The sequence below is a fragment of the Pseudophryne corroboree genome, chromosome 5, assembly GCF_028390025.1.
Source record: "Pseudophryne corroboree isolate aPseCor3 chromosome 5, aPseCor3.hap2, whole genome shotgun sequence".
Taxonomy (NCBI): domain Eukaryota; kingdom Metazoa; phylum Chordata; class Amphibia; order Anura; family Myobatrachidae; genus Pseudophryne; species Pseudophryne corroboree.
Genome location: NC_086448.1, coordinates 629,928,931 through 629,955,291, shown reverse-complemented (window position 1 = coordinate 629,955,291; position 26,361 = coordinate 629,928,931). Strand labels below are relative to the sequence as shown.

The 26,361-nt window shown below is 44.4% G+C and overlaps 1 protein-coding gene and 1 long non-coding RNA gene across 4 annotated transcripts in view; one reads left to right on the top strand and one right to left on the bottom strand.

The window, feature by feature from the left end:
• The window catches only part of ABHD3 (abhydrolase domain containing 3, phospholipase), a 120,078-nt gene extending 115,851 nt beyond the window's left edge, over positions 1 to 4,227 (top strand). Inside the window, exons 8-10 of one of the 3 annotated variants that reach the window (XM_063923576.1) lie at positions 387 to 552; positions 2,017 to 2,191; positions 2,579 to 4,227. In XM_063923576.1, coding sequence (XP_063779646.1) covers positions 387 to 552; positions 2,017 to 2,191; positions 2,579 to 2,705 — 468 coding nt within the window. In that variant the 3' untranslated portion in view covers positions 2,706 to 4,227. Of the gene's footprint in view, positions 1 to 386; positions 553 to 2,016 lie in introns of all 3 variants that reach the window. The other 2 variants (XM_063923574.1, XM_063923575.1) reach the window with 2 other exon arrangements.
• Positions 1 to 26,361, bottom strand: part of LOC134928163 (uncharacterized) — a 305,002-nt gene that overhangs the window by 12,132 nt on the left and 266,509 nt on the right. The gene's annotated exons all lie outside the window — the stretch shown is intronic.

The following is a 26,361-nucleotide window of genomic DNA, read 5'->3' as shown; positions in this document are numbered from 1 at the left end:
TTAGATCTTGGACTCTGTGGCTTGCGTCACCAGTTGGGTCACATTTTCAAAGGATGTGTCACACGTTATAGATTTGTTTATTGTTCTGTATGTTAGTGCTAGTAGTTTGGACTGGTTTCAATATAGTGTGTCAGTTCTCTTGATAATGAACCTGTTTGTACTAATGCTCTGTGTGCTAGGCTATGTCACTGACCACAGTAACCAATCAGCAATGACCTCTTTAATCTGTCTAGTGCATTTCCGTCAATGAAAGCTGATTTCTTATAGGTAGGTCCAAATTTGCACCTCAGTTTAACATTCCTAAGTAGCTCTTACTGTAAGCTTTATAACATTGGCCTTGATGACTGGGACCTCATTGAATTTCCTGTTTGATATTTTAATTTCAGGCTAAAACCATAAAAGAGTTTGACACCAGGTTTACATCAGTGATGTTTGGTTACCCAACAAACGATCACTATTATACAGATGCCAGTCCATGCCAAAGGGTAAAATCCATTGAGATACCATTGTTATGTCTGAATGCTATGGATGATGTGTTCTCCCCAGGGCACGGTGAGCTCATTAATATATACATAACAAATATGTAATGTACATAAGCATGACAGAGTTAATTTTACATGGAAAATGCCTGTTCACAATCAGGAACTATCACAGATATTAGCAGGACATGTTGACTTGCCTGTAGATCAAGGTACTCCCACACAGAGGCTTCATGGTAGTGGAGGAACTTGGTGTCTGTCAGGATGAAGAGCATTATGTGCACTCCCTGTATAATCATATATGAAACCACTGATGTTAGTATCTGTACAAACAGTGGGTTGTGGGGCAAGTTGTAATGAAGTGCGAGTTGGCCGGAGATGCGAGTTACCGGCCAAACTCGAAAGTTTTTTTTAAAGGGGCAATCATGTACAAGGCAAAACCAGGGCAAAAAAAAAATGTCCAAGTTTGTCCGGGACCCACACCTCTAGCGAAGCCAATCCTGGGCCATTTTTTCAATCCCGGGTATAGGGATTGAAAAATGGCCAATCCCGGGATACCCGGGATTGGCTTTTGGCTAGGTGGCCGCCCCCTCGCCCCACCCCGCCCCGCCCGCCCCGCACATATAACTCACCATATACCGGGGGCGGGTGAGAGGGGAACATCATTTGAACGCTGCTGGCGGCTCCCAGCAGCGGCTGACAGCGCAGCGTGACCTCTTACACTGCGCTGGGGACCCGGAAGGAGGAAGCCGGGCAGCGTTTGAGCGTCCTGTGGACGCTCAACGCTGATCCCTCAATCCCCGGGATTGGAGCTTCCAATCCCGGGATTGAATCCCGGCCATTTTTGGCCCTAAATCCTGGGATCCCTCCGATTCCGATCCCGTGATTGGCCACCATACACACCTCCAACCAACTCAGACTCATCCAGCCCGTTATGTCATCGCTTCTAATCTGCTAAATTGTGATGTTCATTCGGTGTTCATTAGGTAAACCTGTGTAAGGAATAATGCACTATGATTGTATATGATTATGGATGTTAGATGTCACCTCAGACTTTTGTGACTTGTATAAAAACAGGCTTTCAGTGACCATATAAAAGCAGAACTTGTGACTAGTAATATCATTTAATTTGCAGTAGTGAATGAAGTACCCCTCATATATACATGCAGGTCAATACTAGTTCTTCCATTTTCTCTCCTGCTCTAGTTCACACCTATATATTTTTCTGGATAGCCGATGCACTTCCCTAGAAATCCCTGGCCTCTTCCCTCCCCCTAAACGGTGGTGAAATACCTGTGTTTTATACAAACGGAGGCCATCTCACCCTCCAGACAGCAAAAGACTGTCAATCACTGCCAGTCTGCTGCCGTCCTGCCTTCTGTGTCGCAGGACCCGTTCGTGAACGCTCTGAACGGGTCATGCGCAAAGTGCTGATAATCTGTATTTTGTGCCACAAGGTGCACCTCCAACCACATCTGAATTAGGCTCTATATTTGCTTTTTTTGTTCTTATATAATGTTGTTTCTCTTTGTTTTAGTAATACCAGTGGAAAGTGCCAAACAAAATCCAAATGTTTCTCTAGTGCTTACAGCCAACGGAGGGCATATTGGATTTCTGGAGGGCATTTGGCCAAGACAGCAGACCTACATGGATCGGATTTTCAAGCAGTTTGTACAAGCAATTTTTGAGCACGGAAATGAACTTCTCAGCATGTAACTTTTCAAAATGATGCTGCTTTTTTTTCTTCTTCTCCGTTTTAAAGATCATAGTTGTATAGAGGCAGGCTCTTGTATAGAGGCAAGTTTAGCTTATGCACACGTTAACTCTTCTGATGCTGATGAATCATGAAACTATACCTCTAAAGAAGCACAAGGGTTAACAGCCAATTAGTACAAGCAGGTAAACCAGCAAACTAGATCTACACATCTAGTATTCAAACACTTGCGCATATATATATATATATATATATATATATATACTGTTTTATAGAAAGGAATTGCATCCAGGAATGTTATCATTTTGTATGTCCTTTTTATGTATTACCAAGAATGACCTTAAGTATAGTTAAGCTCTGCATATACTGAATTGCACTCAACCAGAACCATTATGTACACAAATAAACATTCCTCAGGGTTTTCATATACCGGTAGATCAGTTACTCTGCCTAGAATTGCAAGCATTACCATTATACAGTGTGATGGATCTGCGTATCCTGATTTGTTTTAATGTAATGCATGCTCATGAGGGCAGTGTATAATGCAAAAAATAATCATATATACAATACAGGAATGAATAACAAACTGCACAGGCATTCTGTAGACTGAGAGTAAGCATGGATTGTAGCAGTATTGATGATGTATTAACTTATTGCATATAACCTTTGAGGTGTGGCTATTAAATAACGAGACTGATGCTAGAATTTATATTGAGAACATTTTAATGCTGTACCCCTTCTATGAACTCCCTTTCTGCATCCACACACCGCTGCATTCTTATTTTCCATTGGTCAAAGCCGTGCTGTAGCTCATTACCTGTCAGCTGTCTCAATAGCGCCGTTATTTTCTTCTTTACGTCAGTAACTGTTGCAAAACAGGTTCCCTTGAGTACAGATTTCACTTTACGGAAAAGAAAGATTTCACACCGTGCTAGGTCTGATGAGAATGAAGGGTGTCCTATCACTGCAATCTGTTTCTCAGCCAGAAGCTGCTTCACAGAGAGAGTTTTGTGGGCTGATGGAGGATGAAACCATTTTTCTCGCCTCCTAATTCTTTCCCGCAAAGTTTCTAGAACACTTTCGTAGCAATGTTGGTTCACTGTTGCACGTTTTGGTACCCAGTTTGACAAAATAACAATTAACAAGCCTTTAAATTTGAATGTGCTTCTCCATTCTTGGTGATGATAGTGTTTTCCAGTGCATCGTCTTAGGATTGTACTGGAAGATCCATGTTTCATCACAGGTGATAACTTTATCTAAAAAATGCAAATTCACTTGATTTTGTTCTAAAATGTCTGTACAAATTCACTTTTCGATTTTCTTTTTGCTTCAGTGAGAAGCCTTGGAAGCCATTTTGACTCAAAGTTTTGTCATGTTAAGATTTTGATGCAAAACTTTCCTAATCATTTCTTTGCCAATGTTTACCATTTCTGCTATCATTCGGATGCAACCGTCAATTCAAACATTTTTCAAAATGTTTCCACATTTACTTTGTTTTTAATGTACAAGGCCTTCCGGGGCGTTCATCATCTTCGATATTCTCACGGCCGTAACTAAATCTTTTGTGCTACTCAAACACACAAATGACATGCAATCTGCTCCCTAAAGCCTCGGTTACCATACGGAAAGATTTGGTGGGTGTTTTGTTCAATTTACCTAAAAAATCTAAGTTAACCCCTTGCTCTACTTTTGAGCTAAATATTTTTACGACGCGTGGGAAAAACACAACTTCTTTGAACGCTGTGTGATAGAAACTATCTGTGCAAGAGGGGTGAAACTTGCAAAACCGTTTTGGGATAGTGCAAGATCAATGTTCCCCACTCCCTTTTAACTCGCGCATTATGGTTTTTCTTTTTTTTTACAAATACAGTCTCGTTATTCTATAGCCACACCTCATACAATGCAGCACTTTATGTTGTTGTCAACCATGTTCCTTTTACATATTTATTTTATAACTGGCTGATATAAAATGCATTTGAAATATATAGATCTATTTTTAGTTTACCCTGTTCAAATAAACAGTGTAATTTTAAACCATGTGGTCATGCTCATATTGTTGAATGACATGTTTTAATGATCAGGGTAGACTTTGTTACATAAAATGAGGGTTCTTTGCAGTCACATTTACAGCTGAAATGTCTAACCAAAGTGCATTTGGCAGAAGTGGGAACCCAATGTGAGAAGATGCTAACAAAGTGCCCGTCTCAGCATGTTCTCTGATGTATCCAAAGGGAATAAAAGCATCTCCTCTTTCTTTTCTTCTTCCTAGCAGTCCTATGAATATAACTTGCATTATTATAAGCTGTTCAAGTAACATTTTGCTAGTATGTATTGTAGTTCTGAGGGTTATACACAAAATTAAGGTTTAACCAATTGGGACAATCTATATGGTTTTGTTACTAAATGTCAACATTCACCATGTCAACATTCATGTTAGAATGTTGACATATCCCTGGTGGCCCAGCAGTGACTTAACATCTCCTGGCAGCTCCAGAGCCATCTTTCTGGTCCCTGCGGTCAAATGACCGTCACTTCCGGATCAGACATCCGGTCCTCCTGCGTTCCGGTAAGTATTTCTCTGCTTTCCCTTACCCTCTCTCTAGTGCCTAACCCTAACTTCCCACTGCAACCTAACACTCCTGTCCGCAGCCTAACTTTAAAGTCAGCATTGTGACAATGGCAACATTTAACCTGTTGACATTCTGAGAATGTCGACACAGTGTCTGTCGACATTTTAACAACGTCGAAATCCTAACTGTCCTACCTTTTGACTATATCCCATACACACTTGGGCAAAGAGTCACTGTGCTATTTCTGTGTACTTGGTCTGTATGGGTTGGGAACTACTAAATTTGGAGAAGCATCATTCACCCTCCTAAGTTCATTCACTCTAGTAACAGCCAATCCTGCCCTGCGGCCCTAGGTACGTTACAAACCCAGAACTTGAAATTTAGATTGTAAGATATGTATCTGTCCAGGATTTACAGTATGGAAAATGCTGCATTTGGTAGAATCTGTCAGGTTTGTGACGACTCTAAGATAAATATGCTCAGCAGACAGCTCGAGTCTAGAAAAAAGGACACATTAATAATGACGATTTCAGTACATTAATTTAAAAAGTCTGCAATATACAGTTATGTTAGAGCATAGTAATAGAAGATAATATTCTAACAGGGGGGCTTTTTCCCTGAAATCATGTTTTTATTTACGTTTTATGCAAGCAATATAAACAAAACAAACAACCCTTAAGCAGCTACAAAGGGACTGAAGATGGGTACACAAAAATAAGAATTTACTTACCGATAATTCTATTTCTCGGAGTCCGTAGTGGATGCTGGGGTTCCTGAAAGGACCATGGGGAATAGCGGCTCCGCAGGAGACAGGGCACAAAAGTAAAGCTTTCCGATCAGGTGGTGTGCACTGGCTCCTCCCCCTATGACCCTCCTCCAGACTCCAGTTAGATACTGTGCCCGGACGAGCGTACACAATAAGGGAGGAATTTTGAATCCCGGGTAAGACTCATACCAGCCACACCAATCACACTGTACAACCTGTGATCTGAACCCAGTTAACAGTATGATAACAGGGGAGCCTCTGAAAAGATGGCTCACAATAACACTAACCCGATTTAGTTAGCAATAACTATGTACAAGTATTGCAGATAATCCGCACTTGGGATGGGCGCCCAGCATCCACTACGGACTCCGAGAAATAGAATTATCGGTAAGTAAATTCTTATTTTCTCTATCGTCCTAGTGGATGCTGGGGTTCCTGAAAGGACCATGGGGATTATACCAAAGCTCCCAAACGGGCGGGAGAGTGCGGATGACTCTGCAGCACCGAATGAGAGAACTCCAGGTCCTCTTTTGCCAGGGTATCAAATTTGTAGAATTTTACAAACGTGTTCTCCCCTGACCACGTAGCTGCTCGGCAGAGTTGTAATGCCGAGACCCCTCGGGCAGCCGCCCAAGATGAGCCCACCTTCCTTGTGGAATGGGCATTTACATATTTTTTGCTGTGGCAAGCCTGCCACAGAATGTGCAAGCTGAATTGTACTACAAATCCAACGAGCAATAGTCTGCTTAGAAGCAGGAGCACCCAGCTTGTTGGGTGCACACAGGATAAACAGCAAGTCAGATTTCCTGACTCCAGCCGACCTGGAAACTATATTTTCAGGGCCCTGACAACATCCAGCAACTTGGAGTCCTCCAAGTCCCTAGTAGCCGCAGGTACCACAATAAGCTGGTTCAGGTGAAACGCTGACACCACCTTAGGGAGAAACTGGGGACGAGTCCACAGCTTTGCTCTGTCCGAATGGACAATCAGATATGGCTTTATGAGATAAAGCCGCCAATTCTGACACTCGCCTGGCCGAGGCCAGGACCAACAGCATGGTCACTTTCCATGTGAGATATATCAAATCCACAGATTTGAGTTGTTTAAACCAATGTGATTTTAGGAATCCCAAACTACGTTGAGATCGCCCAGTGCCACTGGAGACATCAAAAGGGGGTTGTATATGCAGTACTCCCTTAACAACTTCTGGACTTCAGGAACTGAAGCCAATTTCTTTCTGGAAGAAAATCGACCGGTCGAAATTTGAACCTTAATGGACCCCAATTTGAGACCCATATACACTCCTGTTTGCAGGAAATGTAGGAATTAACCTAGTTGAAATTCTTCCGTGGAGCCTTCCTGGCCTCACACCATGGAACATATTTTCACCTAAACGGTGATAATGTTGTGCGGTCACCTCCTTCCTGGCTCTGACCAGGGTAGGGATGACCTCTTCCGGAATGCCTTTTTTCCTTAGGATCCGGCGTTCACCCGCCCTGGCGTCAACGCAGCTGCGGTAAGTCATGGAACAGACATGATTCTTGCTGAATCAAGATCCTTTCTAGTATCTCTTGAAGTTCCGGGTACCAAGTTCTTCTTGGCCAAACCGGAGCCACGAGTATAGTTCTTACTCCTCTCCTTCCTATCATTCTCCATACACTGGGTATGAAAGGCAGAGGAGGGAACACATACACCGACTGGTACACCCACGGTGTTACCAGAGCGTCCCAGCTATTGCCTGAGGGTCTCTAGACCTGGCGCTTCATGTGAGACGCCATCATAACCACCTTTGGTCTTTCCCAACGGTTTACAAACATGTGGAAACTTCCAGATGAAGTTCCCACTTTTCCGGGTGGAATTCATTCATGCTGAGGAAATCTTCCTAGTTGTCCACTCCCGGAATGAACACTGCTGACAGTGTTATCACATGATCTTTCGCCCAGCGAAGAATCCTTGCTGTCATTGCCCTCCTGCTTCTTGTGCCGCCCCGTCTGTTTACGTGGGCGACTGCCATGATGATGTCCTACTGGATCAGCACCGGTTGACTTTGAAGCAGAGTTCTTCCTAGGCTCAGAGCATCGTAAATTGCCCTTAGCTCCAGTATATTCATGTGGAGAGAAATCTCCAGACTTGACCACACTTCCTTGGAAATTTCTTCCCTGTGTGACTGTTCCCCAGCCTCTCAGGCTGGCATCCGTGGTCACCAGAACGCAGTCCTGAATGCTGAATGTGCTGCCCTCTAGAAGATGAGCACTCTGCAGCCCCCACAGAAGAGACACCCTTGTCCTTGGAGACAGGGTTATCCGCTGATGCATCTGAAGATGCGATCCGGACCATTCGTCCAGCAAATCCCCCTGAAAAGTTTTTGCGTGAGATCTGCCGAATGGAATCGCTTCGTAAGAAGCCACCATTTTTCCCAGGACTCCTGTGCATTGATGCACTGATACTTGGCCTGGTTTTAGGAGGTTTCTGACTAGGTCGGATAACTCCCTGGCTTTCCCCTCCAGGAGAAATACCTCTTTCTGGACTATGCCCAGAATCATTCCTAGGAACAGCAGACGTATCATCGGAAAACAGCTGCGATTTTTGGAATATTTAGAATCCACTCGTGCTGTCGTAGAACTACTTTAGATAGTTCTTTTCCGACCTCGAACTGTTCTCTGGAAACTTGCCCCTTTCAGGATATCGTCCAAGTAAGGGATAATTAAGATGCCTTTCTTCTTTTAAGAATCATCTTTTCGGCCATTACCTTGGTAAAGGCCCGGGGTGCCGTGGATAATTCAACGGCAGCGTCTGAAACTGATATTGACAGTTCTGTATCACGAACCAGAGGTACCCTTGTTGAGAAGGGCAAATTTGGACATGGAGGTAATCCTTGATGTCCAGGGACACCATATAGTCCCCTTTTTTCCGGTTCTCTATCACTGCTTTGAGTGACTCCATCTTGATTTGAACCTTTTTATGTAAGTGTTCAAAGATTTCAGATTTAGACTATGTCTCACCAAGCCTTCTGGCTTCAGTACCACAATATAGTGTGGAAGACTAATACCCTTTTCCTTGTTGTAGGAGGGGTACTTTGATTATCACCTGCTGGAAATACAGCTTGTGAATTTTTTTTTTTTTTCCAATACTGCCTCCCTGTCGGAGGGAGCCGTTGGTAAAGCAGGCTTCAGGAACCTGCGAGGAAAAATTGTCTCGACTCTCCAATCTGTACCCCTGGGATAATACTTGTACGATCTAGGGGTCAACTTGCGAGTGATCCCACTGCGCGCTGAGACTCTTGAGACTACCCCCCCACTGGTGGAGGGCTTCTTTTCCTGAGAAGGGGCTGCCTGCTGCAGTCTACTTCCCTTTCCTCTATGTCTGGGCAGATATGACTGGCCTTTTGCCAGCTTGCCCACATGGGAACGGAAGGATTGAGGCTGAAAAGACAGTGTCTTTTTCTGCTGAGATGTAACTTGGGGTAAAAAGGTTGGATTTCCCAGCTGTAGCCGTGGCCCCCAGGTCCGATGGACCGACCCCAAATAACTCCTTCCCTTTATACGGCAATACTTCCATGTGCCGTATGGGATCTGTATCACCTGACCACTGTCGTGTCCATGACATCTTCTGGGAGATATGGACAACGCACTTATCTTGATGCCAGAGTGCAAATATCCCTCTGTGCATCTCGCATACATATATATATAGAATGCATCCTATTAAATGCTCTATATCAATAAAATATTTTTAGTCAGGGAATTCGACCAAGCCAACCCAGCACTGCATCTCCAGGCTGATGGCGATCGCTGGTCGCAGTATAACCACCGTATGTGTGTATATACTTTTTAGGATATTTTTCCAGCTGCCTATCAGCTGGCTCCTTGAGGGCGGCCGTATCTGGAGACGGTAACGCCACTTGATAAGCGTGTGAGCGCCTTATCCACCCTAAGGGGTGTTTCCCAACGCGCCCTAACTTCTGGCGGGAAAGGGTATAACGCCAATATTTGCTATCGGGGTAAACCCACGCATCATCACACACTTCATCTTATTTTATCTGATTCAGGAAAAACTACAGGTAGTTTTTTCACTTCCACATAATACCCATCTTTTGTGGTACTTGTAGTATCAGAAATATGTAACACCTCCTTCATTGCCCTTAACGTGTGGCCCTAATGAGGAATACGTTTGTTTATTCACCGTCGACACTGGATTCAGTGTCCGTGTCTGTGTCTGTGTCGACCGACTGAGGAAAATGGGCGTGTTTTTTTTTTTTTTTTTTTTTTTAAAACCCCTGACGGTGATTCTGAGACGCCTGGACCGGTACTAATTGTTTGTCGGCCGTCTCATGTCGTCAACCGACCTTGCAGCGTGTTGACATTCTCACGTAATTCCCTAAATAAGCCATCCATTCCGGTGTCGACTCCCTAGAGAGTGACATCACCCTTACAGGCACTTTCTCCGCCTCCTCCAACATCGTCCTCATACATGTCGACACACACGTACCGACACACAGCACACACACCTGGAATGCTCTGACAGAGGACAGGACCCACTAGCCCTTTGGAGAGACAGAGGGAGAGTTTGCCAGCACACACCAAAAAAACGCTATAATTACATAGGGACAACCTTATATAAGTGTTTCTCCCTAATAGCATCTTTATATATATATTTATATCGCCAATTAGTGCCCCCCCTCTCTGTTTAAACCCTGTTTCTGTAGTGCAGTGCAGGGGAGAGCCTGGGAGCCTTCTCTCCAGCCTTTCTGTGAGAGAAAATGGCGCTGTGTGCTGAGGAGATAGGCCCCGCCCCTTTTCCGGCGGGCTCGTCTCCCGCTCTTTAGTGAAGTTTGGCAGGGGTTAAATATCTCCATATAGCCTCTGGGGGCTATATGTGAGGTATTTTTAGCCAGTATATAGGTTTACATTTGCCTCCCAGGGCGCCCCCCCCCAGCGCCCTGCACCCTCAGTGACTGCGTGTGAAGTGTGCTGAGAGGAAAATGGCGCACAGCTGCAGTGCTGTGCGCTACCTTTAGAAGACTGCAAGGGTCTTCAGCCGCCGATTCTGGACCTCTTCTTACTTCAGCATCTGCAAGGGGGCCGGCGGCGCGGCTCCGGTGACCATCCAGGCTGTACCTGTGATCGTCCCTCTGGAGCTGATGTCCAGTAGCCAAGAAGCCAATCCATCCTGCACGCAGGTGAGTTCACTTCTTCTCCCCTCTGTCCCTCGTTGCAGTGATCCTGTTGCCAGCAGGACTCACTGTAAAATAAAAAACCTAAGCTAAACTTTCTTTAAGCAGCTCTTTAGGAGAGCCACCTAGAATTGCACCCTTCTCGGCCGGGCACAAAAATCTAACTGGAGTCTGGAGGAGGGTCATAGGGGAAGGAGCCAGTGCACACCACCTGATCGGAAAGCTTTACTTTTGTGCCCTGTCTCCTGCGGAGCCGCTATTCCCCATGGTCCTTTCAGGAACCCCAGCATCCACTAGGACGATAGAGAAATTAAATTAAACAGTGTTGCTCATTTGACCCTTCCTGAGTGGTGTTGTTTAATTTATTGCTAAGTGTGTATGCCGCCGCCGAGCAATGCGTGGCCCTGCAGATCGTTAATGACCCTCGGTGTTGGCCGTCCATGCAGCTCAATTTGGACTCATCGTTCAAAACTGCACGCATGGGTGGGCTGTGGCATGACGTCACTGTGCAGTATCATTAGTGATATCGCACAGTGTGTATGCCCGCCGGTAGGTGAAACACTAGGCAACGTCGCTCATTGAGCACATCGCCAAGTGTGCACCCACCCTGAGTTATATACCATTAAAAGTAGCATGTTGTGTCAAAAGAGGATTCATGCATAATGTCACTAAATCCACAGACATTTCATTATAAATTCTATAGGCCGTTAAGTTATATATATATATATATATATATATATATATATATAAACTTATGTGAAATTCCATTATTTTAAATAAACATTTACATACCAGTGTTATTATATACTGCCGACGCAAGTTGCTTCTTATTACCATATACGATAATAGTGCACTAAATGTTGCAGCACTATGGGGGTAATTCTGAGTTGATTGCAGCAGCAAGTTTGTTAGCAATTGGGCAAAACCATGTGCACTGCAGGTGTGGAGGATATAACATTTGCAGAGAGAGTTAGATTTGGGTGGGTTATTTAGTTTCTCTAACGTCCTAGTGGATGCTGGGGACTCTGTGTCAAAGTCAAAAATATTACATAGAGAGAACATACAAACCACACACACATTTAAGTCGCTATACTTGCAAATATGCGCAGCGAGCACAGCAATATATGGAAACACGCATTTGCTCGGACATGGCACGGAGATGGATTCGGCGCTTGTTTCATACAGTACATGGTTATAATAATGTCAAGCACCAGACATCATGGAGATTTAGAATTGGCTGATGAATTGATGTCATGAATATGTATTATCTGAACAGAACCAGATGCGCCCATCATGTTTGGTATTGAAGCAAGCAGAATGATGTGTGGGTTAGTTTGATGCTGGTTGTGAAGTTGTGGGACATTGCAGCGGATAGATATGATTATATGTATAAAAGCTAAGATCACTTTGTTGAGAACAATGGATGATCAAGCCAACCTTTTACTAAGATTTTCAGGGCTGAACCTGATTAACATATACAAAGGAGAGAGAGAGACCCCTCCCCTAGGAACAGACACACAGGAGGATAGTTCCTGTCTGGGGGGGTTGGGGGTCAGTTTTTGCTGGTGGCCTCAGAGAACAGATGTAATGAAGCTACACTCAGAACAAAGCTCCCAGAAGCATGGCTGGATCATCACCAGGCACCAAAGGCTAAGTATTGAATTCACATGGCTAGATAAGGAAATATAGACAGATTGCTTTCTGGTTTAAATAGGATATTGTAACTTGGTTGTGTGATTGTTGGGTGTTTGTGTGATAGATCTGGGAATCTGTGATGGTAGCTGGGACATTAGACAACCTGTAGCATAGCATTTGTGGTATTTGTTTGCCTATGGTGATTTAAAATAGATTGTACTGGTTAGTTATAATATATATCTTGTTAATCATAAATACCACCATGCAGTTGCGTTTGGGCATGTGCTTGTGGCAGTGGCGGGCTGAGATGTGTGGTTACATTGTGATCTGGTCTTGTGATGAATATGCTCTGGTTATTGAGATACTGAAGTTGTTTGGAATGTGAAAGTGAATAAGATGGTTCTAGGAAGTTGTTTGGAATGTGAAAGTGAATAAGATGGTTCTAGGAAGTTGGATTAAAATTGTGAAAGGTGATTTAGATGGTTTGGAATTGTAAAATCAGAACATATGCATTGTTCTGAGGCTTGGACATTTTGGAATAAAATGGAGTCTTGTGTCTTCTGCTATGTGATTGTGGTGTAGCAGAGAGTGCCATGTGTTTGGACCTGCAAATCTAAAATGGCTGCTGCCGGGTATTTTCCCCTCCCCCTTTCAACCATGTGGTGCAGTCTTTGGAATCATGGGAGCTTTAATAAAATGGAGTCTAGCTTCTGTCCCATGCGGTATTGTAGGGTTGTGTATATAGGGACTGCCAGTATGGGTAAGGTCAAGTATTTTCTCCACAAAGATTCTCAGCATTGAATAACTGCGCAGCGATTGTTCCTCACATGTGTAAGCTTCGCTGCAACCATATTGATCTTCTTGTTATTGTGAGCCAATCTCTCTCTCTCTCTCTCTCTTCTCCTCTTTCTCTCTTATTTTCTCTTAAATAGTAATTGTATTATATTTCCTGTGTAGTTATCTGGTTAGGTAGTCTATGTTATATTGTAGTGTATGATTTGTATTTGTATTAATTCTTTTGCAAGTATATCATTCATAATATATATATTAGGCGTTGGACCCTGAGCACGGTATCTGTGTATTTCTTATAGTGTTAAGTATTCTCAGAGCGTCGGTGACGCTAGAACAGCTTTAAAGGTAATAAGGTTATACTGTGTTGCATTTACACTCTATCATTACACTAAGGTTTTACTGCACAATACACTGTTTATGGTTTAGATACAAAGGTTTAACATTGTGAGCGTCAGCGCCGCTGGTGATCTCCTCGTGGTCCCGAGCGTCCGCTACGCTATAGCGAATCATTACGTTAGTCAGCAGCCAATAGCGTGCCTGCCAGTGATCTCTTGGCCGTGAGCGAACGTGACGCTTGAGCGTCTCGACTACGGCTGAGCGATTGTTACGCAACGAGCGTACCCTTACGGTACTTCATACGTAAATAGCGTACAGTGTTCTTAGACCTCATAAAGGGTTTTATATACGATAAATATTCAGCTTTATCAATTGCGGGCTCGCCCGTCCTTCACATATCTGCACTAGGTAATTTCAGCAGACATTATCCAGCAGCAAAGGGCGGGAGATCATATTCCTCGTAGTGCTGTTTGGATAAGCGTCTGCTTCTCTTAGTAAAGGGTGCTGAAGGAATCCGGGAACCGGAGGTAAGAACAACACGCTAGTCTCTTTTAAAACGGTTTATTTTTCTGTCTTGCGTACACACGCACGCATATCTGCATTTCTTTTCATTTGTGTATTTTCGTATATCACTCTCCTGTTTGCCAGTTTTATAGTTGATAAACGTGCTAAGAGAGATTTGCTGCTATTTTATAGTTTAAGAGTAAAAAGGTAATATAGTTAAAGTATAGACAAACACAGCTGTGCCTGAGAGACAAGGAGAAGTCAGTGTGGTGCGCGGTAGATGATAAAGGATCATCTACATTGATAAACGTATAAATTGTGTTACGGTGGATCTTTGCTTTGCGTACACGTGTCTCTAACAAAGGACTGAGACTTGCGTACGCAACCCAAGGGCCGACGCACGCAGCGTATATTACGCAACGGAGCGTACGGGTACGCCCACGTAACTCAAATCACAAGTGTTAATTTTTTTTCAACGCGATAAATAGCGCAACGCGGTAAATAACGCAAGGCGATAAATCGCGCAAATCTATTCTAACATTCGAAATTTAAATTAACAGATCCTTCTCCTAATTGGTAACACATCTGGTCTAAAGAGAAATTTCTGCGCAGAAATAGAAATAGAAACAAAAGTGTATATGTGGTGAGTGAGTGTTTGTTTTTACAATTTTTGAAGTTGAACCACAAGAAAAGTCGAGTTCTCGTGAGGTACATACGTGTAAGTGACGTACATGGTGGCTAGGGAGGCATCCCTGGTTAAAACATACAATTTGAGCATTAGAGTGTAGCAGACCAGGAGGTCATACTGTAACAGACCAGGAGGTCATAGCAGACCAGCAGGTTCAGGTACAGCAGACAAGGAAGTCCGCTATACAGTCCACATTCACAACACCTAAAAGGGTTGGTGCAACACCCATATAGGCCATACAAGCTCTGGCTGAAGGAATTCGCAGCCGTAATTTTCGATTCCGTTGGTCGCTCAGTACATAAGATTAGTTGCTTATGTGCTGAACGATTGTACCGCACGTAATTGTGTGCATTAGTAAACCTGACCGGTACTATTTGTGTACGAAGGTCATAAACGCTATTTGTACATTCTAACGTGATTTGTGTAATTTTTTTTATTTTAAGGGAAGTTCGCTGGTCACTCAGGAACTATCCAACAACCGATACTTGCTGGGGAACGCGCCCCAGTAAATAAAGGTTCACAGGGGCCCTAGGTTGGGTACAACAGCTCTGGATACAGTGATTGTGTTACTGGCCAACGTGGGCGAGAAGTGAGTGGAGTACTCGGTAAACTTCACCGCCAGCCTGCCCCGGGCATCTTGGTTTTTGTAAGGGTTCGCTGAAGAAAAGCAACACCTGCAAGTTATGGGGGCCAGTTGTTCAGGTAGGGGGCGATCAACCTCGGTTCGGGTTGATTTAGTAAACCGACCAATCGGGTCGGCCAGGTATGTAATGTGTGAAAAATACGGTTCACACATAGAGGTTTTATGTGATGAATGGGAAAGAATGACTGTACTGGACGGGGAGAAATTCCCAAGAATAGGTAGCTTTAGCCCAGAAGTGTTACTAAATCTAAGGAGAAGGATAGGTCTTATTGAACCAGCAAAGAGACGGATCAAACATTATGATTGTTTAAAGTTATGGCAACAGGAAAGTGAAATGCAAAAAGAGCTAACTGACATACCTGACTCTCATCTTGGGAGGAGAGATGTGGCAATGGAGAGGATTATGGTTGCGGAGAAAGGCACAATGTTGAACAATAAAAACGCACTTAGCAACTGTAGTATAGATGATAAGAATAAGTGTAATAAACATAACAATGATAATTGTAATGCTGTTAAATGTACAACTATTAACCCGTGCAAGTTGCACCCCATGTCAAACTTCCCTCAGGAATACGAGCAAGAAAGTGAACTCAACACGATGTCGGCACCACTTCCAGCAGCCATCACACAAGACATCCAGGTGGACGCGACCAAATCGGTAAAGGCAATAATCAAACCCCCTAACGGAGGGTCAGGTGAGGTCGTGTCCACAGGTACGTACAATGTTTTATATCACGCACAAACAAATGTACCCCATATTGTAAGACCAAAACAAGGTGATGTAATTGAGTTTAGTCCTGTCAGGGTGATCACAGTCCCCAATGGGAAGACTGACGATCAGGGAACCATTCCCGTCCAGGACAGTGCAATGCGCTGTCCCTGGTCCCGGACCGAATTGAGATCAATTATGTCCGAATTTCCCGATCCACGGAAAAATCTAGTCGCATGTCAAAGGTTCATTAAAGAACTAGGAAACTCAACAGAACCCACCAACAAAGATTGGCGGACAGTGCTGAGGGCATGTTTGCCCTCCGGTGTTGACTCTGCGACATTTATTACTGATTGTCAATTAGACACAGAAGTACCTCAAACGGAGGAACACAATCAGGAATGTATTAAGCAGATAAACCAACAGTTGGAAGTATATTTCCCTGCCGTTGTCAAGTGGAATGAAACTTTCCCTTTCGTTTTGTCTTATGGAGAAGATATCTCCAGTTATTTCAATCGAGCACTGCAAGTAATGGCTAGGAACACTGGGATCACAGACATCAAAACATGCGCACAGCATAGAGAAATAGCGGTTAAGGTATTAATGAATGGTTTAAAGGAGGTATTGAGTACAAGGGTACAGACCACCAACCCAAACTGGAGAAATATCTCGGTGGCCGCATTAAGAGAGGCCGCTATTGATATTGATCAAAATATCACCAGATACAGAGAGTCACAAAGTGATAAATTAATGGCCGCAAGTATACAGGCCCTAACCACAAGACCACTCCAGCATAAGCCCCAAACCCCTGCGAGAAATTTAAATGTGGAAGTCTGTTACAATTGTCCTAAAAAGGGACACTTTGCGAGAGATTGTAGATCAAGAGAAATACAAAAGTCATATCAATCCCCTAGACAACAACATAACCATGATATCCAAGGAAGCAGGGAAGCACAGGGAAAGCGGTTGATGGTGATGAGCATCCGAGCGTTTGAGGAGGCATCAAATCAACCAAAACCTCAGGTCACTGACACTTGGAAGAAGCCCCGGGTTTGTTATCTTTGTAAAAGAGAAGGGCATTATGCCAGCAACTGTAATAGCACACATAAAGTCAGACCCCCTAGACATGAAAATGAGCATAAATATGACACACCAAATTACAATCAGGGATCACATAGGAAGAATTTTGAGCCACACCCATGATATGTAGTCGAGAAAGGTGATCATACGACTGATGGTAAGCCTGAGGTAACGGTTAAATAAAATTGGGAGGTCATTCCCTGAAGACACAGGAATGACCGGGTGAAACGTTGTAAATGTATCTGTGAAATGTTTCTTTTTCTCTCTCCCCATCTCTGACGAATATTGGTAGGATTCAAACATTGCATATATACTTGGTCTTTGCAGAAGTCTACCAAACCCCAGCATGACCTATCCGCATCAATGTATTCTGTCCAGATACAGACAGTGGAATATGGAAGTGCTGGGGGGAGGGACTGCGCAAGGAAACCATTAGACATGTAGATATGACAGCCTGATGATCTGACAATGTTTTGAAATGTTTTAAAATGTTTGAAAACTGTTTGTTTGAAAAATGTTTTTTTCCTGTTGTTGTTTATTGATGTGTTATGTTATATATATACATATATGAATTGTTCTCTCTCTTTTGTTTTTTTTGCTGTTGTTGTTGTTTTCTCTCTCTTCTCACTCATGCTTTCATGTTTTAAAGATGGTATGTCACACCTCAGTTAGACAAATGGTAATGCAAGATTTTTGCTCCTTACAGAAAGATCGCTGGTTTGGAAGAGATATTGCATCACCGGAATGTTCGTTTGGAAGACTGAGAGACAGCACCTTTTTGAGATGACAGCAGAACAAGAAGAACAACAAGACTAGAGAACTTAATTATCGTAACAAGTTTCTCTCCCCCTCTAACTGTTTTCCTGTACCCCCATTACAAATTTCTTCTTTTCTCCTCCTGTAAGATGGACTTGCCCCAAGAGACTGTGATCCGGATTTTCCTGTTGACCATGATGTTGACCAGAGCAGTCTGTTCCGGCGAGAGTACCATGGTGGTCGAGAGAGGTCCTGGAATGGGTTCTGATGATAAAGATGGAGGTGTAAATTTCCAATAACAACCCAATCACCAAGCAAAGGCGAGTACCGGAAACGATCCAGCAGCCATGTTATCTGTAAACATTTTCTTTTAAGGATTGTTAGCTGAAGAAAACTGTATCTGTCGGCTCTGTAACAATGTCATTGAGGATGGGTGCATAAAGAAATGCCAATCCAGTTTTAATATCCATATGGACCGGCATCCATTGAGTGACTATCACTCCTTAGTGGGTAGTGTATTAAATCAAACAGATTGTTGGGTATGCTCTCAAGTACCTCAAGGTCATAGCAAATCAGGGCTAGTACCATTTCCTCTAACGGTAGGGGAGGTACTTGAGCTAAAGGGTGGGAGACCGGTGGACAGGAGGTTTAATATCTCTAGCCCTCCTAGTTTGAAGCTCCACCAATACCATGTGGATAGGTCCCTATTATGTTTTAACATCTCCAATCCCCGAAAGCCGGGAAATTGGGAAGTGTCATGGAGTAACCAAACCATGACCTTTTCATATAGAGCAGATAGAATGCCGACAGATACAGAGCTTATACGCCACATAGCCAGTAGAGGAAAATCTTTCCGATATAGGTATACCCTAGGAAATAGGATTACGAGAGTTGGAGAGGTATCACTAGGATACAGTGCACAGATCGTACAAACTGATAGGTGTACTAAACAGATGGGAGAATTAGGGTTAGGAGATTTCACATGGAAGGTTTGTAATATGGTTATGACATATTCCGTCCCATATGTTCTCCCCGATGATGCATATTTCATATGCGGGAGAAAGGCGTATGAGCGGCTTGCCCCAAACTCTGAAGGATTGTGTTATATTGGAAAAGTACTACCTGAGGTAATGAGTCTAAGGAGTGAGGAAACTGTAATTCCAATGGACTTGATTTATGACCCAACGGTAGAAACAATGATGTGATGAAAATGCGATTTCTACGGTCCGTTTCTTTCACCTGTTTTTCCGTTTTCTCCAAGGTAAAAAGACCCACTTGGACGAGGAGTTTGATGAGCCGATATACAGACAACAGATGGATTAAAGAAGAAGTTTTGACAACCTGATACACAGATTTTTGATGAACTATGCCATGGATCCCCAGTTTCCCTAGAAATTTTAAAATTACGCTAGCCCAACACTTTTGTAAATCTATGGACATTGACAGCTTTTGCTCGCACCTTATGGGCAAAAGCACAAAGAAGACTGCATTCAACAGACACCAAACAAGACCTCAATCGACGAATGTTCATTTACCTGACATAGAATACCACCGCATTTACCGTAATTATGTCTTTTCTTCATTTCTACAACCCTCAGGTAATGACACACATAGTCGATAGGGAATACAGGCACAGATATCAGCAATCACATATCACCCCCATTCATGTATCATCAACTAAAATGTGCTCCCCCATTTTGTTACAACCAAAGCCGAAAAGAGCTCGGTAAAGTTTGACAGCCCATCCACAGACCCGTACCACGGGATAAGAAGGAATTCAAATGTATACTTCGCAATACCTCGAAGCTTGATTTAAAACACGTACGGCACGATGATACATGACCCCCCAAACATGGATTCATACATACATACTTCTGCTATCTCACTAGGTCATACCTTTTTCCCACCTTCTTCTCTCCTCCCTTACCCAATCATAGAAATGTATTTACATATGACATATATTTTTCTCTTTTTGAAATGTTTTAGGAAGTGGCAGTTATTGGTGACTGCCAAAGGGTGGACTGTCAAAGTCAAAAATATTACATAGAGAGAACATACAAACCACACACACATTTAAGTCGCTATACTTGCAAATATGCGCAGCGAGCACAGCAATATATGGAAACACACGCATTTGCTCGGACATGGCACGGAGATGGATTCGGCGCTTGTTTCATACAGTACATGGTTATAATAATGTCAAGCACCAGACATCATGGAGATTTAGAATTGGCTGATGAATTGATGTCATGAATATGTATTATCTGAACAGAACCAGATGCGCCCATCATGTTTGGTATTGAAGCAAGCAGAATGATGTGTGGGTTAGTTTGATGCTGGTTGTGAAGTTGTGGGACATTGCAGCGGATAGATATGATTATATGTATAAAAGCTAAGATCACTTTGTTGAGAACAATGGATGATCAAGCCAACCTTTTACTAAGATTTTCAGGGCTGAACCTGATTAACATATACAAAGGAGAGATAGAGACCCCTCCCCTAGGAACAGACACACAGGAGGATAGTTCCTGTCTGGGGGGGTTGGGGGTCAGTTTTTGCTGGTGGCCTCAGAGAACAGATGTAATGAAGCTACACTCAGAACAAAGCTCCCAGAAGCATGGCTGGATCATCACCAGGCACCAAAGGCTAAGTATTAAATTCACATGGCTAGATAAGGAAATATAGACAGATTGCTTTCTGGTTTAAATAGGATATTGTAACTTGGTTGTGTGATTGTTGGGTGTTTGTGTGATAGATCTGGGAATCTGTGATGGTAGCTGGGACATTAGACAACCTGTAGCATAGCATTTGTGGTATTTGTTTGCCTATGGTGATTTAAAATAGATTGTACTGGTTAGTTATAATATATATCTTGTTAATCATAAATACCACCATGCAGTTGCGTTTGGGCATGTGCTTGTGGCAGTGGCGGGCTGAGATGTGTGGTTACATTGTGATCTGGTCTTGTGATGAATATGCTCTGGTTATTGAGATACTGAAGTTGTTTGGAATGTGAAAGTGAATAAGATGGTTCTAGGAAGTTGTTTGGAATGTGAAAGTGAATAAGATGGTTCTAGGAAGTTGGATTGAAATTGTGAAAGGTGATTTAGATGGTTTGGAATTGTAAAATCAGAACATATGCATTGTTCTGAGGCTTGGACATTTTGGAATAAAATGGAGTCTTGTGTCTTCTGCTATGTGATTGTGGTGTAGCAGAGAGTGCCATGTGTTTGGACCTGCAAATCTAAAATGGCTGCTGCCGGGTATTTTCCCCTCCCCCTTTCAACCATGTGGTGCAGTCTTTGGAATCATGGGAGCTTTAATAAAATGGAGTCTAGCTTCTGTCCCATGCGGTATTGTAGGGTTGTGTATATAGGGACTGCCAGTATGGGTAAGGTCAAGTATTTTCTCCACAAAGATTCTCAGCATTGAATAACTGCGCAGCGATTGTTCCTCACATGTGTAAGCTTCGCTGCAACCATATTGATCTTCTTGTTATTGTGAGCCAATCTCTCTCTCTCTCTCTCTTCTCCTCTTTCTCTCTTATTTTCTCTTAAATAGTAATTGTATTATATTTCCTGTGTAGTTATCTGGTTAGGTAGTCTATGTTATATTGTAGTGTATGATTTGTATTTGTATTAATTCTTTTGCAAGTATATCATTCATAATATATATATTAGGCGTTGGACCCTGAGCACGGTATCTGTGTATTTCTTATAGTGTTAAGTATTCTCAGAGCGTCGGTGACGCTAGAACAGCTTTAAAGGTAATAAGGTTATACTGTGTTGCATTTACACTCTATCATTACACTAAGGTTTTACTGCACAATACACTGTTTATGGTTTAGATACAAAGGTTTAACATTGTGAGCGTCAGCGCCGCTGGTGATCTCCTCGTGGTCCCGAGCGTCCGCTACGCTATAGCGAATCATTACGTTAGTCAGCAGCCAATAGCGTGCCTGCCAGTGATCTCTTGGCCGTGAGCGAACGTGACGCTTGAGCGTCTCGACTACGGCTGAGCGATTGTTACGCAACGAGCGTACCCTTACGGTACTTCATACGTAAATAGCGTACAGTGTTCTTAGACCTCATAAAGGGTTTTATATACGATAAATATTCAGCTTTATCATCTGTAAGGACCATGGGGAATAGACGGGCTCCGCAGGAGACTGGGCACTCTAAAGAAAGATTTAGTACTACCTGGTGTGCACTGGCTCCTCCCTCTATGCCCCTCCTCCAGACCTCAGTTAGAATCTGTGCCCGGCCAGAGCTGGGTGCTTTTAGTGAGCTCTCCTGAGCTTGCTAATAAGAAAGTATTTTAGTTAGGTTTTTTATTTTCAGAGAGCTTCTGCTGGCAACAGACTCTCTGCTACGAGGGACTGAGGGGAGAGAAGCAAACCTACTAACTGCGGCTAGGTTGCGCTTCTTAGTCTTCTGGACACCATTAGCTCCAGAGGGTTCGAACACAGGATCTTAACCTTGGTCGTCCGTTCCCGTCGCCGCGCCGCCGTCCCCCTCGCAGAGCCAGAAGACAGAAGCCGGCGGAAGCAAGAAGACATCGAAATCGGCGGCAGAAGACTCCTGTCTTCACATGAGGTAGCGCACAGCACTGCAGCCGCTGAGGAGGCGGGTCCTTCTTCCTCAGCACTAACCGGCGCCATTTTCTCTCCACAGCTCCGCTGAGAGGAAGCTCCCCAGGCTCTCCCCTGCAGCGAAAGCGCCCACTATCCCAGTTGGTTGACACAGATGTCGACACAGATTCTGACTCCAGTGTCGATGACGATGATGCAAAGTTGCAGCCTAAAATGACTAAAGCCATCCGATACATGATTATAGCAATGAAGGATGTATTGCACATATCGGAGGAAAACCCTGTGCCTGACAAGAGGGTTTATATGTTTGGGGAGAAAAAGCAAGAAGTGACTTTTCCCCCTTCACATGAATTAAATGAGTTATGTGAAAAAGCGTGGGATTCCCCTGATAGGAAAGTACTGGTTTCCAAAAGATTACTTATGGCGTATCCTTTCCCGCCAACGGATAGGTTACGCTGGGAATCCTCCCCTAGGGTAGACAAAGCGTTGACACTCTTATCTAAGAAGGTGGCCCTGCCGTCACCGGATACGGCCGCCCTAAAGGATCCTGCGGATAGGAAGCAGGAAGGTATCCTGAAGTCTGTTTATACACATTCTGGTACTCTTCTGAGGCCAGCAATTGCTTCGGCCTGGATGTGAAGTCCTGTAGCAGCATGGACAGATACTCTGTCTGAGGAGATAGATACCCTGGACAAGGAGACTATTTTACTGACCCTAGGGCATATCAAAGACGCTGTCCTATATATGCGGGATGCCCAGAGGGACATTTGCCTGCTGGGCTCGAATAAACGCAATGTCGATTTCTGCCAGAAGGGTCCTATGGACTCGGCAATGGACAGGTGATGCCGACTCTAAAAAACACATGGAGGTGTTACCTTATAAGGGTGAGGAATTGTTTGGGGACGGTCTCTCGGACCTAGTTTCCACAGCTACGGCTGGGAAGTCAAATTTCTTGCCATATATTCCCTCACAGCCAAAGAAAGCACCGTATTACCAAATGCAGTCCTTTCGTTCACAAAAAAGCAAGAAAGTCAGAGGTGCATCCTTTCTTGCCAGAGGCAGGGGTAGAGGAAAAAAGCTGCACCATGCAGCTAGTTCCCAGGAACAAAAGTCCTCCCCGGCTTCCACTAAATCCACCGCATGACGCTGGGGCTCCACAGCCGGAGCCAGGAGCGGTGGGGGCGCGTCTCCGAAATTTCAGCCACCAGTGGGTTCGCTCACGGGTGGATCCTTGGGCTATACAAATTGTGTCTCAGGGATACAAGCTAGAATTCGAGGTGACGCCCCCTCACCGTTACCTAAAATCGGCCTTGCCAGCTTCCCCCATGGAAAGGGAGGTAGTGTTGGCAGCAATTCACAAGCTATATCTCCAGCAGGTGGTAGTGAAGGTTCCCCTCCTTCAACAGGGAAGGGGTTACTATTCCACTATGTTTGTGGTACCGAAACCGGACGGTTCGGTCAGACCCATTCTGAATTTAAAATCCCTGAACATTTATCTGAAGAAATTCAAGTTCAAGATGGAATCGCTCAGAGCGGTCATTGCAAGCCTGGAGGAAGGGGATTTTATGGTGTCTCTGGACATCAAGGATGCGTACTTGCATGTCCCCATTTATCCACCTCATCAGGAGTACCTCAGGTTTGTGGTACAGGACTGTCATTACCAATTCCAGACGTTGCCGTTTGGCCTGTCCACGGCACTGAGAATATTTACCAAGGTGATGGCGGAAATGATGATGCTCCTTCGGAAGCATGGGGGTTACAATTATCCCATACTTGGACGATCTCCTCATAAAGGCGAGGTCCAGGGAGCGGTTGCTGATCAGCGTAGCACACTCTCAGGAAGTGTTGCGACAGCACGGCTGGATTCTGAATATTCCAAAGTCGCAGCTGATTCCTACGACGCGTCTGCCCTTCCTGGCATGATTCTGGACACAAGCCAGAAAAAGGTGTTTCTCTCGTAGGAAAAGGCTCAGGAACTCGTGACTCTGGTCAGAGACCTCCTAAAACCAAAACAGGTATCGGTGCATCACTGCACGCGAGTCCTGGGAAAGATGGTGGCGTCATACGAAGCCATTCCCTTCGGCAGGTTCCATGCGTCACCTCCTCGAGGGCCGCAGGTTCGGCATACAGGACTGGGTCCTGGTGACTACGGATGCAAGCCTCCGAGGATGGGGGGCAGTCACTCAGGGAAGAAACTTCCAGGGGCTGTGGTCAAGTCAGGAGACTTGTCTGCACATCAATATCCTGGAACTAAGGGCCGTTTACAACGCCCTGAGTCAAGCGGAGCCTCTGATTCGAAACCAACCAGTGCTGATTCAGTCAGACAACATCACGGCAGTGGCCCATTTAAACCGCCAGGGCGGCACAAGAAGCAGGGTGGCAATGGCAGAAGCCACCAGGATTCTTCGTTGGGCAGAGAATCACGTACTAGCACTGTCAGCAGTGTTGATTCCGGGAGTGGACAACTGGGAAGCAGACTTCCTCAGCAGGCACGACCTCCACCCGGGAGAGTGGGGACTTCATCGAGAAGTCTTCACGCAGATTGCAAATCGATGGGAACTGCCACAGGTGGACATGATGGCGTCCCGTCTCAACAAAAAGCTAAAAAGGTATTGCGCCAGGTCAAGAGACCCTCAGGCGATAGCTGTGGACGCACTTGTAACACCGTGGGTGTTCCAGTCGGTCTATGTGTTTCCTCCTCTTCCTCTCATACCAAAGGTGCTGAGAATTGTGAGAAAAAGAGGAGTAAGAACAATACTCATTGTTCCGGATTGGCCAAGAAGGACTTGGTACCCGGAATTGCAAGAAATGCTCACAGAGGGCCCATGGCCTCTGCCTCTCAGACAGGACCTGTTGCAACAAGGGCCCTGTCTGTTCCAAGACTTATCGTGGCTGCGTTAGACGGCATGGCGGTTGAACGCCGGATCCTAGCGGAAAAAGGCATTCCGGATGAAGTAATTCCTACGCTGATAAAGGCTAGGAAGGACGTGACAGCAAAGCATTATCACCGTATATGGCGAAAATATGTTGCTTGGTGTGAGGCCAGGAAGGCTCCTACAGAGGAATTCCAGCTGGGCCGGTTCCTGCACTTCCTACAGTCAGGAGTGACTATGGGCTTAAAATTAGGATCCATAAAGGTCCAGATTTCGGCCCTATCCATTTTCATTCAAAAGGAACTGGCTTCGCTTCCTGAAGTTCAGACGTTTGTAAAGGGAGTGCTGCATATTCAGCCCCCTTTTGTGCCACCAGTGGCACCTTGGGATCTTACCGTGGTGTTAAGTTTCCTGAAATCTCACTGGTTTGAGCCACTTAAGACCGTGGAGCTAAAGTATCTCACGTGGAAAGTGGTCATGCTATTGGCCTTAGCTTCGGCTAGGCGTGTGTCAGAATTGGCGGCTTTGTCATGTAAAAGCCCCTATCTGGTTTTCCATATGGACAGGGCAGAATTACGGACTCGTCCGCAATTTCTGCCGAAGGTGGTGTCATCTTTTCATTTGAACCAACCTATTGTGGTGCCTGCAGCTACTCGTGACTTGGAGGACTCCAAGTTGCTTGATGTAGTCAGGGCTTTGAAGATTTATGTAGCCAGGACGGCTGGAGTCAGGAAAACTGACTCGCTGTTTATCCTGTATGCATCCAACAAGCTGGGTGCTCCTGCTTCAAAGCAGACTATTGCTCGCTGGATCTGTAACACGATTCAGCAGGCTCATTCTGCGGCTGGTTTGCCGCATCCAAAATCAGTGAAAGCCCATTCCACAAGGAAAGTGGGCTCTTCTTGGGCGGCTGCCCGAGGGGTCTCTGCATTACAACTTTGCCGAGCAGCTACTTGGTCGGGTTCAAACACCTTTGCAAAGTTCTATAAGTTTGATACCCTGGCTGAGGAGGACCTTGTGTTTGCCCATTCGGTGCTGCAGAGTCATCCGCACTC